This window comes from Camarhynchus parvulus, chromosome 2 (genome assembly GCF_901933205.1).
Source record: "Camarhynchus parvulus chromosome 2, STF_HiC, whole genome shotgun sequence".
Taxonomy (NCBI): Eukaryota; Metazoa; Chordata; class Aves; order Passeriformes; family Thraupidae; genus Camarhynchus; species Camarhynchus parvulus.
Window position 1 is genome coordinate 9,868,121 of NC_044572.1, and position 18,080 is coordinate 9,886,200.

General features: G+C 39.4%; 1 protein-coding gene across 3 annotated transcripts in view; it reads right to left on the bottom strand.

Annotated features, from left to right (window-relative positions):
• Positions 1–3,731: 3,731 nt before the first annotated feature.
• Positions 3,732–18,080, bottom strand: part of NCAPG2 (non-SMC condensin II complex subunit G2) — a 46,964-nt gene continuing 32,615 nt past the window's right edge. For all 3 annotated transcript variants that reach the window (XM_030943097.1, XM_030943099.1, XM_030943096.1), the window contains exons 25-28: positions 16,324–16,427; positions 13,278–13,375; positions 12,958–13,060; positions 3,732–9,152 (exon numbers count right to left, since the gene is read on the bottom strand). In XM_030943097.1, the coding sequence (XP_030798957.1) occupies positions 9,101–9,152; positions 12,958–13,060; positions 13,278–13,375; positions 16,324–16,427 (357 nt within the window). In that variant the 3' untranslated portion in view covers positions 3,732–9,100. The remainder of the gene's footprint in view (positions 9,153–12,957; positions 13,061–13,277; positions 13,376–16,323; positions 16,428–18,080) is intronic.

Genomic DNA, 18,080 nt, shown 5'->3' on the forward strand with positions numbered 1-18,080 from the left:
CATAAAAGCACTGACCATTTGCTGTGTCATCAACAGCAAGGGGTTTGCATGATCCAGAGCACGTACAGGAACGGTTTGTGTGGAATGAGTAACTTCTCTTAATGTGATTGAAGATGTGTCACTTGACACATAATCACAGGAGAAATTTAAGCTGTGCACATTTTCATTTTGATATCACTTGACTTTCGAGTGCCTGAATTTCAGCTCTAATAACACTCTTAAACCATGTCTTTGTGTTTCAAAGAATCATAGAATCTTTAAGGTTGGTAAAGACCTCCAAGATCATTGAATCCAACTGTTAACCCAGCAACCTTGTGTTTGCCACAAAACCATATCCCCAAGTGACACATCCACACATCTTTTGAACACTTCAGGGATGGTGATTTCATCCCTTCCCTGGGCAGCATATTCTAATGTGTAACCACCCTTTCAGTGAAGAAATTCATCCTAATATCCAGTCTAAACCTCACCTGGCACAGCTTGAGGCTGTTCCTCTCATCCTGAAAACATACAAGGGAGAGTCTGGTTTCACAAAGCACAAAGTGCAGATTCTTGCATTTTTCAGCCCCTTGCTGTGCTGGTGAGAGGAAGTGTGGGACAGCTAAGTGTCAAGAAGTCTCCTATGCTCCCCTCCATTATTTTCTCCAGCAACTCTCTCTCACTTTTGCTGCCTGGTACTGGAGACAGTCTGCCTTGGGGGTAAGCTCATCCTCAATGTTCTATCCAGTTCTCAATGTTCTATTGTCCTACTTACTGTAAAACACAGAAGCAAACCTGGTGGTTGCCCAGAGGTTAGAATATTTGCTATAGCTGTTGTGTGTCTATAAACTTGGAATATCCTTGAGGATATTTTATTCCTGGTACACTGTAAAGGAAATGTAGAATTGACCAATATGTTTGATAGCAACTCAGAATGGAGCAGGAGCAACTGAGCTCAGATCCTTTTCGCTGCAGTTTTATAACAATGTTTCTTGACATTTGGGTAATTTTGAATAGCTAAAAAGGAATAAAAAATACAGTAAGCACATAATTTCCAGTTTAAAATGTTAGTCTTGCTGAAAACATTCTGATATCTCAGAGTACAAGACTATTTGGGCTTATGATGCATTTCTTTTAAAGGAAGGTCACTTTTTGAGGGTTTGCTGTGATCAGGAAAAAAAAGATAGGGAAAGTTCATGGTAATGACAGCTGGGGAGAGGAACATTGTTTAGACTACACTGAAATTACATTATGTGTCTCTGCAAGTACAAGATTATGTTGAGAACAATCATGGGTTTTAGAGAAAATATTAGAAGTTGAATAATAGAAAAGACAATACTCTTTCTGTTCTGAATCACCACTTTAAAAGCCTTCCTGTTGCTCCCTGTTGTAGTTCAGAGTGTTCCAATGGAGCATCAAAAGCCAAACAAAAATACCTACTTTGCTTCTCTAGGGAATCTCCCTCCTAGGCTGGGCATTTCTCATGAACTTTTCTGCTCCCTATAACAGAGCTTCTACTGTGCATGACGAAGAGGTACACAAACAGATGAACAAGGTTCTTGCTCTGAGGTGTGAGATGGGTACTTAATATTCTATCATTTCACCTCCTAGATTGCCAGTGAAAAAAGGAAAATCATGGTGAAGAGATGGTAAAGGCACAAAATTGTACTGGCAAGAATTACATTAAACACAATTAGAAAAAATACCAAGACAAAAATAAACTTGTAACTGGCATTTTCTTTCATTAGCAGATTAATAAAATTAGAGATAAAAGAGCTGTTCTAAACTGGAACTGCAACAGAAGGCTTGAGAGCCAAAAGGATGAAGATGGTCTTCACAAATAGATTTATGAAAAAAATTCTTTGCTTCTCTCTCACTACAATTAAAACAAACAAACCAGCAAAAAAGCCCCTCAACCAACAAAAAAAAGAGGTTCCATGTATTTTTTTCCACAGTCAGTTTATTTCCAGAGTCAAAAGCATCATACCTGTTCAGATGTGCTAATTGCCCAGGAGAGTCTTATCAGATAGCACAGCTAGAGTGCTTTCTAATATTAGATCACACTGAAACAGGCCTGCTTTTAAGCATTCAATCAATGCATCATGATCCACTGATAAATTAAAAACTGTAGGCTGGGTTCCCTGATCTCTATGTGCTACTCAGACAGTTTAAGGCTCTGTGATCTCAACTGGGAAGATAAGAATCCCCCAGAGGCTGGCTGACCTGTGATGGATGGCTTAGGAACCAAAGTTTGCTGTCAATTCCAGTGTAGATCAAATCAGGGAACCAGGAGGCTGTAATCAGATCCCTTGAGCTCCTTCTTGCATCAAACACTTCTCAATTTCATGGCAGGTAGACTGGTTTTATATCCCTTTTGAGCCCTAGCAAAACATTAACTTTTAAAATTCTGACAATAGGAGACATCTACAAAATGAGAAAAAAATCTGATCCGGAAGATGGCAAACCCACCTTTAACTTCTTTCATTTAAAAATCAGATTCTTGGGACATAGAGAGCACCATGCAGTGTCCATCTCAGACATTTTTGCTACTGTCCTTGAGTTTGAATATAGGTTGTTGTGATCATTGCACATTTCCCAGCAGCTCTTGTACACAAGGCAAACTCATCTGCTGTGCCCAGTGACCAGCTCAGGCACTGGCAAACATTTTACACACTGTGGGGGCACAGACCCATGAAAACCACTGTCCTGCAGACCAAGAGAGCTGCCACGAGAGGGAAACTGGGGACAGAAGAGAAAGGTAATTATTTTTGTCAGGAAGGATGATCCCCTTTAATAAAGGACCACTTTTAAACATAGAACAAGCCTTAGAAATTCTCTTTTTGCAGAACTGAGAGTAAAAGCCTTTTCTTTATCCTGTGTATTGGTAGTGTCCACCATAGAGCATGGTGTAAGAAAGGACATAGATTTTGGCAGTGTGATCAGTAAAATGAGCCTGTCCAGTAAAAGGAGCTTTCCCTTCAATGCAGGAAAGTCACACTGTCCTCAAACAGCCAGAACTAGAGCAGGAAGTAGAGTTACTTTGAGGTTTTGTTTGTTTTGCTTTGTTTGTTTCTAAGTACTGTCCTAGACTGGTCTAATCGAGTTTGTAGGCTCTTACAGATGCTGTATTTTTCCTTTCAATGCTGTTCTAAGAAAATAAAGTTGCAAACACCTATTTTTAATAACCACCACAAGATTTCAGAAAGGTCTGTGCCCAAAGCGTGAATTTCTCACTAAGAAGCTTGTGCTCAGGTACCATTTTAGGCAGTGGGTAAGGATGTCAACAAGTAGGAAACAACACCAAAAAAAAAAAAAAGCCAAATCAATATTCTTTATTCAGATGGAAGATGAGCTAACACAGTTTATCTAAATGTTTAATAATTACCCCAAAAGGCAGGAAGCACACATCATTGCACATTGCAGAGAACTCTGAAGGAGGCTGGGCTGGCTCTATCCTCTATGTCCTTTGTTGTGGACATGGGGTCACACAGGATTTAGGAACCTCTCCAGCAAGAACTGCTAAAATGTACCTGCTTAAAATGTAAGGCTTCACAGCATAACATCTGCTACTGCAGCACAATAAATATGTATTAACCCAAGACAAGGATTTATTGTATGTGTAGTGAGATGGGTAAGGAACAAACTGAATGGAAGAGGGAACTAGATTAGGCTGAAAAGCAATTACTAATGATGTTTTGGAACAGCATCTTATTTAATATTTTCATTAATGATAGCACAAAAAACCAACCATGAACTAATGAAGTTCGAACATATATTTGAAACTGGGACAAACTGACAGAGTATAAAACAAAATCCTAGAATTTTACACAGGAAGAATGTAGTAAAGTGACGTCTTAAGCAATGAAATAAACAGTTGTCACATCATGTGTTTGAGAACCAAGTTTATTTTGCTAAGAAAAAGGTGGTCCTCCGGTTAAAAAGAATGACACAAGAGAAAAAGATTAGTAATAGCTTCTGCTTACTAGAGTCATGAGCAGTAACAAAATAAAAGTAACAGAACTCCTACTGCCACAATGTTTTCAAACAGTGGTGACACATACAACAGAGAATGAAATTTCCTCAGTGCCACAGCATATCATTTTTGCAACTTTGCAAGAACCATGATGTGGAACTGGAGAGACAAAGGACTCTAATTAGAGAAGACCCAGAACACATCTATGCTGAACACCCTAACCAAGTGAAAACCCCCCAGTAACTGCTGAGTAAATGAAAGCCAAAGCTACAGCACTGCTGGAAGCCTGGGGCTGTGCCTCAGGTCATGCTCAGACAAGCAGCCACACAGAGCCCAGGACCAAGAATTCTTATCCAGGGCAGATTAGGCAAGGTCTGTGCCTATTTGCAAGGGTTTAATGAACCTGAAGAACTGCTGGCCTCCTGTGGAAAATTCTGCAGCTGCTCCTGAAAGCTGCCCTTGGCCAGCTGCTTGTCCAGGTGCCAGCACTAAGCCAAGCTCTTCTCTCAGACACGGGCAGTGGCCACAACAGGGGCTGCTGGCACAGGCACAGCTGGACTCTGCAATGGTCTTGGTCTGCAAGACACTGGAGCAGATCAGCAAAGAATATGGGAAGTTCACTGCTGTGTGTCATGGTTTCATGCCACAGTCATCAGGAGTGTCCTTCACTAAGCATCCTTCAGGTAAGGTGAAAGATTTTGTCAAAATTAATCCAATTTCCTTCTGAAAGTCAAAAGACCTCAGAACAACTTGAGAGCAGCACATGGGAGTTTAAATACAAAGTGAGTTTCAGCTCTCATGGAGTAAACAACAGGTGCAAGGTGGATTTTTTTTAACTTCCTTGGCTATTCTGAAGGTTTGTGCGCTTGGATCTGTACCTGAAGACATTTATTTGCTAAGGAAGAAGCTTGAGAATTTATCCTGGTTTTTCCTAGATCACAGGTTGAAGCTGTGAAAGGTGGCAGATGCAGGGCTTTGCTTCCCATCCAAACAAAGCAAATGAACATTGTCATTAGAAAAAGGGCCCAAGTCCTTACAAACAATGTTGATTACTGAAAGTAGTTTAAAATTATTGCTTTCTTCAGTCTCATTGATCCTGAATGCATATGCACAAAGGAAGAGCTCCAGACATGGCACTCATAGGTACAAATGTGTCCAGAATGTTTCTGTGGGCAGCTCTTCATCACCATCACCTGCCAGTGCCAGTTGCCCAAAGGAGTGTCATAGACTGGTGTTTTCTTGCTCATTTTTCAAGAAATTTTATTAATCAAAGTCAGGTTCAACTTCTTCAAAAAGCTGAACAGATCTCAAAGGGTCTGTCTCAAGATTAAGAGAAGTTTTCAAACATACCCAAAGAACACCACCTCTTCCCCAACAGCACTTTTGATTAATAAGATGAAACAAATCTGTTTTATAGGTTTACAAAAGATAACAGCTTAAGAAATGTCCTATTCATTTATCTCTTCCAAACAGAAGGAAAATGTAGATTTAAATTTTTGCAAGATTAAAGTTTGCAACGAGAACAGCAAGTGAAACTCAGAACCCCTCTGATATTCTTGTGAAATTTGCCACAAAGGCCTAAGGAGAAAGCCCTGACAGACCTTGACTCAAGGAATGCCAGCACCACTATTTGTGTTGCAGAAAGCCAATGTTTCTTCATGGCAGAGCAGTTTAGTAGAGCCGGACTAGAGATTGAGCTGAAATATGTTCACCAGCTGCAGGACTAACAGAAAATTATTTCAACCCTCTTAACAACTACTTGAGTACCAGCCACCAGGAAAACAAAGGTGTATCTTTAAATATTTTACCCTTCCTAGCAGTATCACCTCTGAATTCTTCAAAGTAAATCCACATATTTCTGATGTTGATGGAATGACCTTTATTTCCTACCTAGCTGACAGGGCTATTGCATCTGTACCATGAATTCCATGAATAAAACAAAATTATACACTGAGGAAAAACAAGGCAGTAAATTTGAATTCTTTTCTAATCTAATGATATGAGCAAATACTGAGAGACTGAGAAGCAGAAAAAAGAAACTTATTTACATATTCATTGAGTAATTTGTATAATCAGAAGATTTAAAAGGTCATTACCGGAACACCTGCCTGTTAACAGATGTAGAAGAATGAAGGCCAAAGAACACAGTTTTTATAAAGATGTTGATAGATAAACAGTTGGCAGATTTGCAGCTACCTGCTGGGGCAGCATTAGTTCCTTTGGTCAGGCCACTGTCGTGGATGAGGTACATCTGGAACTCATGAATCCATGCACACACTGACTATCCTGTTGCAAAGCTTGCCAGTTGTTTATTAACAACTGCACTGCTTTTAAATATCAACATTCCAGCTAAAACAGCTTTTATCCAGTAGGGAAGTTTTATGTACCAAGTTCAAGTATGGGTCAGATGTTTGCACTGACAGCAGATATTGAAAAAACCTAACAGTCTCTTCCCATGGAAAGAAAACCAGCAGAGTAGATGCTTGTTTAGACAGATGGGAGGCACAGCTTTGCACAAATCTTAATCAAGAATGAAGAGCGTGTCTTAATTTGGCCAGATTGGTTAACTTCAGTGTCAGTGCCCCTCAGTAACACTGGAGACTCAATAGCCATTTGCCCAGGCCCACCCTGAGAATCACTTCACTTAACTGTACATAACCAAGAGCTTCGTCTCCAGGTCTCCAGGTGTAAGCTGGAGGGTGCGACTTTGGTCTGGGCTGAATTGTTTTCTGGAAATTCCTATTAAATCTCTTAAACCAGACAAAACTAAAGCATCAGGAGCGGTGGTTCTGGCTGAGATAAATTCTTTCACAGTAGCAGGTATAGGGTTGTATTTCAGATTCGTGTTGGACAGTGCTGGTAACACAGGGATGTTTCAGCTATTGCTGAGCAGGGCTTACACAGCATCATGGCCCCTCTGCTTCTCACCCACCCCTAAGGAGGCTGGGAGTGCACCAGGAGTGTGGAGGGGACACAGCTGGGACAGGGGACCCCAAGTGACCAAAGGGATTCTCACACCATCTGGTACCATGCTCAGCAATAAACTGGGTGGGAGGTTGTGCAAAGGACTGGCTGGATGGTTTTATTTCCATTTCTTTTTATCTCTTTTCCTCACAATTTGAAGAAGTACTATTATTTTATCGTAATTGTTCAACTGTTTCTTTTTGACTTGTGTCCTTTCAGTCCTGCCCCCATGTCTGAAGGGGTGGAGGCAGTGAGGGAGCAGCTGGGTGGTGCCTGGCTGCTGGCTGGGCTTGAACCACCCCATGAGCTCAGACAGGCAATTTACAGGTATCTCCATTAAGGCAAATTAACATCGTGCAATCAACATTCTTTTAGTTGTGGTGATGCCTCAGGTTTTAGCTTTTCTATTTTTCAGATTCTGTACTGCTTTAGTTTCATATTAAGGGATAGTAAGCTCTCTTCACAGTCTAGGGAGACAAAATCAATTCCTTCTCCAGCTGGGGACCAAGGACAACCGATGCAAATCTCTTGGCCAAGAGCCTGATAAACAATGTGGACTGAAGAGAGAAAAACAAGAAGGATGGGAGTTCATAGGCTGAAGCTATAATTGGACAATTAACTCCAATGTGCAAATGGACCAGAACTTATAAAAGTGAGAGACCCCGTGACCGGTCATGCATTTTATGACCATTTTGGGTTAATCTTGGGTGTAGCCCTGGCTGGGCTCTTGTACTACCCAAGGTGTAGTACACTTTTAATAAATACCTACTTTATTCCTTTAACACTGTCTAGCCTCTATTCTAGGTCAGCCTTCACAAGGCATCATTGGGAGAGCATCTGGTTGCAAGAAGAAAAATAAGTGGCTTAGATGCCTGCATTATCTGCATCCTTAGTACTAACTGATCAAAATAGCTATAATTTACAAAAATAGTTAAATATAAACCAATTTATATATTATTCAAGCCTATGTTTAATAGTTAAGACATTTCCCCCACTGTACTGGGTACTGAATCACCTGAATATTCAAGTCATGAGGAAGCTCAGGGGAGAATCTGGTCCAATCCCCAGCTCAGCAGAGCTAACTCCAAAGCTATGACACCATGGAAGATCAGAGCCCTCCCCCCTTGTCAGCCAAGTTCTGCACATCCCCAAGGATGGGTATTCCACAGGCTTTCTGAGCAACCTCTTCCAGTTCCATTTCCCTCTCATAATGATTGTTTTTCACATCCAACAAGAAATCCGCTTGCTCAAGTTGTTTCTGTAGCATCACATTCTCCTCCAGTCATCTCTGGGGAAAGTGTTTCTGTTACCCTCCTGCAGGCAGGAGCAGGCAGCAAGAAGCTGCCCTTGTGCAGGTGTCTGTGTGTGCGCTGCAGGATTTGTCCATCAGCTCCAGGTCTTTGCTGAACATCAGGAGATGCCCCTTGGTGTCAGCTGTGGCTCCCAGCTGCTGTCATCTGCCATCAGTCCAAGGCTGCTGCTCACCCTGTCACCAACCAGCCCTGGCAGCAGGGCCTGCCCTCAGCAGTGCCACAGCTGCCAATCTCACCCCTTAGCAGATTATTCCTCCACTCCCATGCTCCAGCCAGTTTTCCACTCATCTTCCAAGTCTACCCATCCATCCCATCTCTCTCCAGTTTGGCTGTAAGGATACTGTGTAAGACTGTGTAGAAGTCTTTGCCAAGGATAGGAAACGGGACATGCTGTGCTCTCTGTTCTTGTACAAAAGGGAGGGAAGTCAGGCTGGTTAGGCAGAGTTTGCCCCTGGTAAAGACATGATGACTATTCCCAATCACCATTTTGTCCCTCACATATCTCAAAATAAGATTCATTTCCATAACCCCTAGGAACTTGCTCTAGTCCTCCAAGGACCTGAGGTTACATGCAACCTCAGCCTCAAGAGTATCTATGATACAATTATTATTTGTTTTACAAAAACAAAGATACAAAAATACTGATTTTACACTCTCACCAAGAAGACATTTTTATACAGAACAACCCCTTTGCAGCTGTTGAAAAATCTTTACTATTATATAATTTCTATACACACTTTTATACATTTTGCTTGCTTTAAATGTACAGAATAACAGAAAACAGTTTTAAGCAATTCACAAGTTTACAAGGTAAGTTTTTTACAAAGCAATACACCTTCCCTCAATTTTCATGACAAAAGCTTCTGCGTGGTCAAGGATTCAAAAACTCATCCAAAATTTTCAGAGATGATTCACACAGGAATCTGAAATGCCATAAAACAATGCATAACGGAATTAGAAATGCTAAATGCCAAATAAATCCTCAACTATTTGATTCACAGAGTACAGCTACCACATGATTTCTTTGACCAGTTAGTCCATATTAGTTTATTAAAACGCCTTTACAAATTACTTTTGAAATAGCTGGATTCTTTTTCTTTCAACCTTTCCATTTTTCTCCTGATCATCTCTGTCTCTAGAATAACCAACAGCAAACCAGTTTAAATTACTATGTCAATTCAAGCACATTTTCTAATATTTCGTCATCTAGTTAAAGAACCCGCGCGTTTTCTGCACAGCATTGTTACTCTTTTGTTCCAACAAAACAGTGAAATCCTTTACAAGAAATTCATTCTAAGATCACTTTTCATTCGTTTACTTTCTTCATTTCTCCCTCACCCTTCAATTTTTATAATTTTTCTTCTCACCTGTGGCAACTTTTTTCGAAGCCTGAGCTTTCAATCTTATCCTTATTAGCAGCTGCCCCCTCAAGCTGCCCTCACACTCCTCAGCCCTGCTCTGACTCTGATCTCACACTCCTCTCTGTAGTGCCACAGCCTTTAAGCCAGGATGAAACTCCAGCGTCAACTAAAGGTAGTGTTACAAGGTTGTACAGAATTAGGAGAATTAGTTATGTTCTGTGGGTTTAGGCACAATGCTGCTTTGTATAAACTTTATTTCCTTACAGTTTAAGGCCAAAAAACCAATGGATTTGTGATGTTGGACCATTGGCACGTTGACCAAAAGGCATCACTTGGGCTAACTCTGCTCCTCCCAAACAGACAAGCTGAAGTCAGTTTTACCAAGTACCTTCCTAAGGAACTTAAAGATGGGAAGCAGAGAAATCATACCCAGAGTTATACACCAAAACAATTCAAGAGCAATAATTTACAGACACAAGAGAGTGCAATTAAGAATCTGAGAGCTAGCTAAATGATAATACTAAAAAAAATATTTCAGCACAGTCATTAGCTAAATTTAAATTCTAATATTCATATATCAAAAAGCTAAAAAAAATAAATACACAGTATTAAGTTATTATCCCATAGCACATTAGGTTTTACAGAATCTAATGTTTCTCTAACCTCCAAATGACTGCATTGACAGCTTTATCTGCATTTTTTTTTTTGTTAAGCATAAATATTTGCATGTTATAAACTAATGTGTGTGCCATGACTCTTGAGGAAATTCTCTCAATACGCAGTATGTTGTACAGAATTTTTAAATGCACTGAACAGCATTTTTAAAATACAGACCCACAGGACCATCTGAAATCACTAGCTCAGCTGAAGAGGGAAGAGTAAATTGCAGTGAAAAGTTTTGCTTCTGAATTAGTGCACCAATTCCTTGTATAAGGGCAGCACCTTAATTACCACACCAGACAGCTTTTTTACTTTTTTTTACTTTCATTGCTAATATGTAAGAGATTACTCCTAAGTCTGAAGATAAGATGCTGGCACAGAATGCCAGTTCTCTTGGGAAATTAAAGAATGTCACCATTTCCTGGTATACCTGGGTATTGAATAAAATAATCCCTCGAGGAGTTATTAGGAGCTAATGCATTCAGAAGCAAAAAATAGTAATACTATTAAGAATGAGTTAAAACCCAGTAAGGTCTTTTAGCCAGCAGCAGCACAGTAATGTGTGTTAGAGGACTGTCTTCAAATTAATGACCAGAGATCTAGCTTGCAGCATACTGTAACAAAATTTGGTGTTTGGTAAGCAGAGTAGGATGATAAAATAGTTTACAAACAATAAGGCATGTTTTAGAGCATGAATAATCACATTTTAGCTACATTAGCACACAAGAAGCAGAGCACTACAAATGGCACGTCAGAAGCCACCAGAGGCCCAGCCCAGTCTGATGTTCTGTCTTAGCTGGGAGACTGCAAACACAGTTCAATTCATGGTGCAAAACCTGATCACTGCAGAACTTCCTCCAAACCTCTTTCCAGCATCAATTATTTTACCCTTCTGGAAAGAAAAATTCCTCAACATAAATGTACAAATATGACCCCCCCCAAATTCTGCAAAGCTGTGGGATAGCTTCTGAATTTTATCATAGTGCAATTCCAATTCATAGAAAAAGTCTTCCAATTATCATATTCATATCCCTAACCCTTGGATTTTGTCTGCAACTGCCTCCTGGGTTGGTATTACACAAAGGTAGCCACTCATATATCACAAAATTAAAACACTGTGTAGCATCTTATACTCTTCATCTGCCCCAACATGCAGGTTGATTTGTCCCAGTTCACTGGGCAGAGACAATCATATAGATTCATAAAGCAATTATCTGTGTTCTCACTGAAATTTATAGTCACTAGTGCTCTCAAGTGGCAGCAATTATTCACTTTAATGTGCCTATTTATTTAATCATGTTAAGATTCACTTTAATTTCACAGCTTTTTTTACTGTCTTGATTAGAAGTGCAAACTGAAACACGATACCCCCTGCTGCTCTCCTTCTTTTCCACATAATTATTATTATTATTGTTAAAAATATTCTAGTAGGGCACTTGGCAACCCATTGTAAAATAATTTCAAGGGGAAAAGAATGGAGTTTTGTTTATTTGTGTTTGATTTTGTTTCCAAGCAAGCTCCTGACCAAAGGACATTTTGTTCACAGCCAAGCAGCTCTCCAGCTTTCCTGAAGGTTTCTTTTGGGTACAGGAAGGGACCCAGAGCACCCTCCACTGGATGGAGGCACAGCTCAGCCACCAATGTCTATGTCAAATCACTAAAATGCTAGAGAACAAAGTGCTTCAGGCCAAGGATCCAGAAGAGCACACTGGGGAAGAGCTGTGCAAGAAACTGCTGAGTAAATGAAGCTCCTATACAATGAGGCTCTTTTACAATGGGCTCTTTGGCTGTTTGGGACTCTCTGGTTTGGCTTTTTTATTTTAAAGTCTGTCTACTCTACATCCATTGTTTGACTCAATAGTAAGGATCACTAATTTGAAGAATGAAAGACTGCAAGGACCTCTGCATGTTCAGGCCTCTGTGGTGCATTGCAAACTTTCTCAGAAATTTTGGATTAATGTCCATAACCCCAGTCTGATTTCTTCACATACTGTATATGTGATTATAATGTCTCCTTTGCACACTTTTTGATTCCATGGGCAGTTCAATAACTAGGCAGAAATCAGATGTTCACAAATTTTAAGATTTATCCAAGTTTGAGACACTAAAGGCTAAAGCATTCATCATGATACTCTTGACAGGCCTGAGATAACTTATTGCAAATACAATGCAGCCAATCACTTTCAAAAAACTTTTCACAGAAGATACATAAGATAGGACACTTGAAATCCCCCAAAAGAGCAAAATAAAATCACCTGTGGAAAGGTCTGAAAGTCATTGTTATATTCAGTTAAATTTTTACTGCCTGTATAGGTTTGGATTCATATGCCTAATGCTAAAGTGGGAGAAAAATCTCCTAGTAATAAGAATTACTAACTGGACTATTTGCTTTGTTCTACCCCTGTTGCAAACAGACCTGGATTTCAGAAGTGAATCCTGCAATATACAGGATCAAGTGATAACACATTCAAATTAAATGAAAAAAGCCTGAAGCTAAATATGTAAAGATTGCAATCACAGCAGCTATAAGGGCAGGAAATTTAATATTGTGCTGGGCTCAATACCTCCCACTTCCCCCCCCAGTATTTTAAACCTTGCAATCAATCACTCAGAACACTCTAACAGTGTTATGTAAGTACAGAACAGAGCCAATTATTGCAGAGAGGGGATAGGAGAGCTCAGTGCTCCTTTCCTACAGCACACCCACCTTTCAGTGCCTCTGGATTCTCCTGTGGCAGCATCCTTGCACATTATCAGCTTCCTTTGAATGGCAGGTGCAATATCCTTTAGAAGTGAAGTTTTGTGCTTACCTATTTGAAATGAGTTGAAATGTTGGACAAAAATAATAATTTATCAAAAAACCAACCCCACCCTTCCGTATTTTCATTGAATAACTTTAAACATAAAAAATTGCTTAATGGAAGATTAGATATTAAATTGGATTTTCAATGTCCTGATTAACTACTGTGTATTTCAATGCAGTAGCAAAAAGAAAGATGGAAAAAGGACAAAAATATTTTAACTGACCTTTAATTATAATCACAATGCAGACAGTAGCTGTTAGACTAAAAATCCCTTCAATTTCTTCAGAGAGAATGCACTCCATTAATTCATTTAAAATTGACCTAAGGAAAAAAATAAAGAAAAAATACGTTATAAACCACATTTCTTTCTAAATAGAACTGAACAGAACATGTTTGTAATTATGCTAGTCTACTACCACAGCTTCAAAGATACCATGCAGGACAAAGCAGCGTGACTGGGTAACTGAAAACTATGTGCTGCCTCTGAGAATCTGAGAATATCACAGGATGGTAAATTGCTTGGGAAGAAAATAAAAAAGTCTGCCAACAGAAAAAGTGGCTGTTAAGAGAAGTGAAGAGCTTGTGGTACATTTTAGGAAAGTCAATCCACGAAAAAACTACTGGTTCTACTGGAATTTAATTCCCAGAATTTACTGAAATTTCTAACTCAAATTTCTACTGAAACTTAAAAAATATATTCTACGACTCCATTGGTTTGCTAGTACCTACTCAGGCTTAATTAACATTTTGATCTTAAATGTGTTTCCCATAGATATTAAAATAGATGTTTTTCCAATTACAACCCAGTGAAGATCATTTGTAACTAAACAATGCTCTGAAACACGTGCAAGCAACATTTTAGTTACTGAAACTATGGACAGAATAACAGAACCAAGACAGCAGCTCTTTGTAAAATACTAACTCTATATATATCTTAAGAGATTTTGTGACTTCTAGCAAGAGATGAAAGTATTACCAGCAAAGTCTAGTGGTGTTTTGGGATACATGTCAAGGTAAGAGAAATGAAATGAGAATCTCAGATGGGGTTCAGCAACCAAACTAAACTGCAGTAGGGAATAAGTCAATACCACAGAATGGAAACTAACTGGTTTGTGGTAAAAAACCCAAATTTAACTCAGAAGCAATTCTCAAAACCAGAGAAAAATAAAAGAACAAGAGGGATAAAACAGGAGATGGAAGAGATCCATAATCCGGATACACCTCAGAGCACAAAGCAAAATGCTCTGTGAAGAACTAAAGGGAAATCTCAGAGCAGAAATGTTACAGAAACTTTCCCTAACATATTTCAAAAAACCTTTAGCAATATTATTATCTGTTATGAAAACTGAACATCATACATTGCCAGTCCTGACTTCAATTGTTCTTCAGGCTTTTATTGTGCTAAGATATCAAAATGAAATATGCAGTTAAGAACCAATTCAGTAAAAACGTTTTGCAGAAATTCAAATATTGCTTCTAAGAGCTGCGAAAGATGAAAAATCTTTAGCTTCAGAAATAAGCATTATGAAGTTGCTCATGCATTGCTTCAGTTTCATTGTATCATTATGGACTAATGTGACCAAGCATTGATTCTATATCACCTTGCTCTTAAATTGCGGACAGAACGGGATCAGAGTCCTGACTTGGTTGTTATCATTGTTTGGGTCACTAAGCATACTCTTAACCTCCATGAAGGAACACTGGAATTTCATTAACCTGTAACAAGACTCACTGAAGCTGCCTTTCCCCACCTCCCTCTGAAAAAGGGTCACATGAGCTTGCAGGCAAAGATAAAATAGAACAGAACAATAAGCTCTTTAAAACTACATATAAGGTTCAGAGGTAAGTAACTGGTTCCTATACAGATAGTTCCCTACAAAAATGAAGGATACTCACACAATTGGACAGATATTGCCAAGCCTCCCAGTATTATCACTGCTAGGGGGATTGAAATTCAGTGCTAGAGAGTGGTTAGTACTGAAAATAAAACAGATTCTGCAGAACTCAGAGCAAGATGACTCTGAGCTCACAGAGCAGAAGCTCACATCAGATTTCATGTCAGAGGCTTCCATGTTGAAATAAAGATGTCTGAAATACGGAACCATTCACTGCTGGACTCTGGTTATGGCCTAGCAATACAGATTTATAAAAAAGCCTTAAAAGTAGTCTCAATTCTGAGGCACCAGTAGAACCAGATGGAAATTATCTCCAAATCTTTACCCCAAAAAGATAAGTACTAGAAGATACATTTTTTCCCCAAGTACACAGAAACAATTTGGCCCAAACTTGCAGTTTTCTCCACCAAGAATGGACAACATTCACCTTGATTACGACAAGAAAAAGTTTCAGAAGAATTAACTGATTTTCTGCATCTATTTTGAAAAGAGATGTGTAAAATAATGGTTTCACCAGAAGAGAACACCTTGAGCTGCTGCCTCATGGCAAGAATTGCATTAGTTGGACTATTGCTGGAGTCTCTGGAGTCTTTTGTTTTGCAAGTTCAACTAGAATTAGAGAAGGATTGAGAAGAAAAAAAACGACCTCATAATAGCAGAGACAGGGATACTCAGTGCCTGTCAGGTGAGGAAAGAAGAGGAATTAGTCGTGGTAAGTCAGGGAGAGCAATAGGACTTCCAAGTCCCTTTAAAATTTAAACCAAGTCTAGTGTGTAGAGTATGTTAAGAAAAACTGAATATGAACAAACCATGCAAAATGAAATTCAGTTGTGACAATTTTAGAAGATATTTAGGGCCCCCACTAAATAGAGCAAATACCCTCCCAGTTTAAGTCTTAAAAAATAAATAACATAAGCTCACTTTTGGAGGCTTTCAGCACTCAGATACTTTCTATTTCGAATGTTGTGACTTTAATGCAGCCACAGGTACATGTCACTTCATTGCAGATGTTCAATCAAAGGATTAATTCTATTTCTGGCAAATATTTTATCTCAACATCTCTGTGTTGAGGGGACTCAGCTTTATAAGTAACTTATGAAAGAAGCAAGCCAAGACGTATGATTAAAAAACTCATCATGATTAACAGTCTTGTAAATAAGAAGCACTCTTGGTTAAAAAATGGACTCAACCCCAGCAATCAATACCTACAGGCAATATGTCAAGAAAAAGGGATTATTAAATAGTCTAGATAAATTTACAAAGCAACTAGTTCTTCAAAACTTATTTGAACTTAGAAATTAAAATTTTATTTTAAACACATAAACTGTTTTATATAAGCAAAAATCTTGGAAAAATTAATATAGAAACATTTACCTGACAACATTAGCTGACTTCATAATTACAACCATTAAACTGCTTGAAAGAGGGGGAAGGTCTGAAATAGTCTTTGGCATAGTTAAGTCATTTTCACTGGAAGCCTAAAAAAGAAATAAGTCAACAACCATTGTAGCTCAAGAAAGATATGTATGCAGAATATTGTATTTCAATAATTACATGAACCAGGACCTATCCTCAAACAATTGGAACATTCACAAGTATTCTTTGAGTGGCTTTAATTCAACTGTGTTGTGTCCAAATAAACAAAACTAAATTAAATTAGAAAGACTGAAACTAAAGCACATGAACATTATTTGTACCAAGGCAGATATTCTCTGCAGTTGCTTCCACCATAAGTTTCATTTAACTACACTGGTGGTCACTCTTTACAAAGGCACAGCCTATTAAACACAAATGAGTCCCCTCTGTCGCTCCAAGTTGAAATGTGCATTCATGATTTCTAAATGCAACTTCAGTGACAGCGATTTTCTGGACACCTGCTCTTTTTGGTGTAAAGTTCTAAACAGATGACAAATATTTAGTTAGAACTGAATTTTGATTTACAACAACCCGGTGGCAGGGAAAAGCCCAGCTCAGATAAGGGACTGGAATGAACACTCAATCTATGAGTATGAATCTCCAGTATATTCAAGCCCAGAAATGTTTCCTCTGTATCATTTGTAAAGAGCACCTGTCACCCAGAGCCTCTCAGCTGATACATCAATATCTGCAGGCAAACAGCTGGTACTGCTTCAGTGCCTCCTGTAACAGAACCTTGGAAGCTGCTCTGTGGTTCCTTCTGGCAACTGTTTCTTGTTCTGTTTCTGACACATCCAGAACCCACAGCAAAAGTACAGCCTCTACTAAAGAGCCTCTGTTCTTCCTTTTTAATTCTCAAAGCTTCCAATCTTACTAATCATATTTGCTCCTAACACTACCTGCATTATTAAAATGGGGTGGGAATATTGCCCTTCTCCTTCAAGGACAGTTGTGGTTCCTGGGACATTCAGAACATGAAATAATCTCTGTCTACATATTCTTTTCAGTATTAGAGACTCTTTCTTCACTTTCCAAAGCCATGCAGATCAGACATTTGGATATCCTCTGCACAAAAACTAAAGGAACCAAAAACAAGATGCAGCACATGAAATGTCTCCGTATGGAAGCAGAGAATGCACAAGTGATCAGTGCCAAGCAGGGCATCAGCCTGCTTTGAAACAGGGCTACAGAACCTTACAGGGCCATTCCAAGAGTAGGGAATGGGAATCTGTCACACATCAGTGGATCACTTCCCAGACTCCCTAATGCTGGGTGGGATGAAGTCAGGTAGGTTTAGAACAAGCCCCTGCCCTCCTTCTTTCCCTGAGCTCTAATTGCTGAACACAACATTGCATGGTGTGGCATAAGCCTTAGATCAGTTTGGGTCCGTGGTCTCAGCTGCGTTCCCTCTCAGCCTCTTGCCCACTGACAGCCTCACTTTTTTTTAGAGTGAAGGAACCAGGGAAATATTGACGCTGTAAAGTGCTGCTCAGCAACAGCCAAAACAAACTGGTGTGTCCTCAACAATGTCTTGGCCACAAATGCCAACCACAGCAGCACAGGGACTGCAGGGAGGAAAGCTGACTCCTTCCCAGTCAGAGCCAGTACAAAAGCACAGAGGGAATATCCCAGAACCCATGTTACTAATCCCCAACACTGCCTTACTGCTAAGTTCTCCTGTCAGAGGCAGATACTGAAATAGGTATCAGGACAAG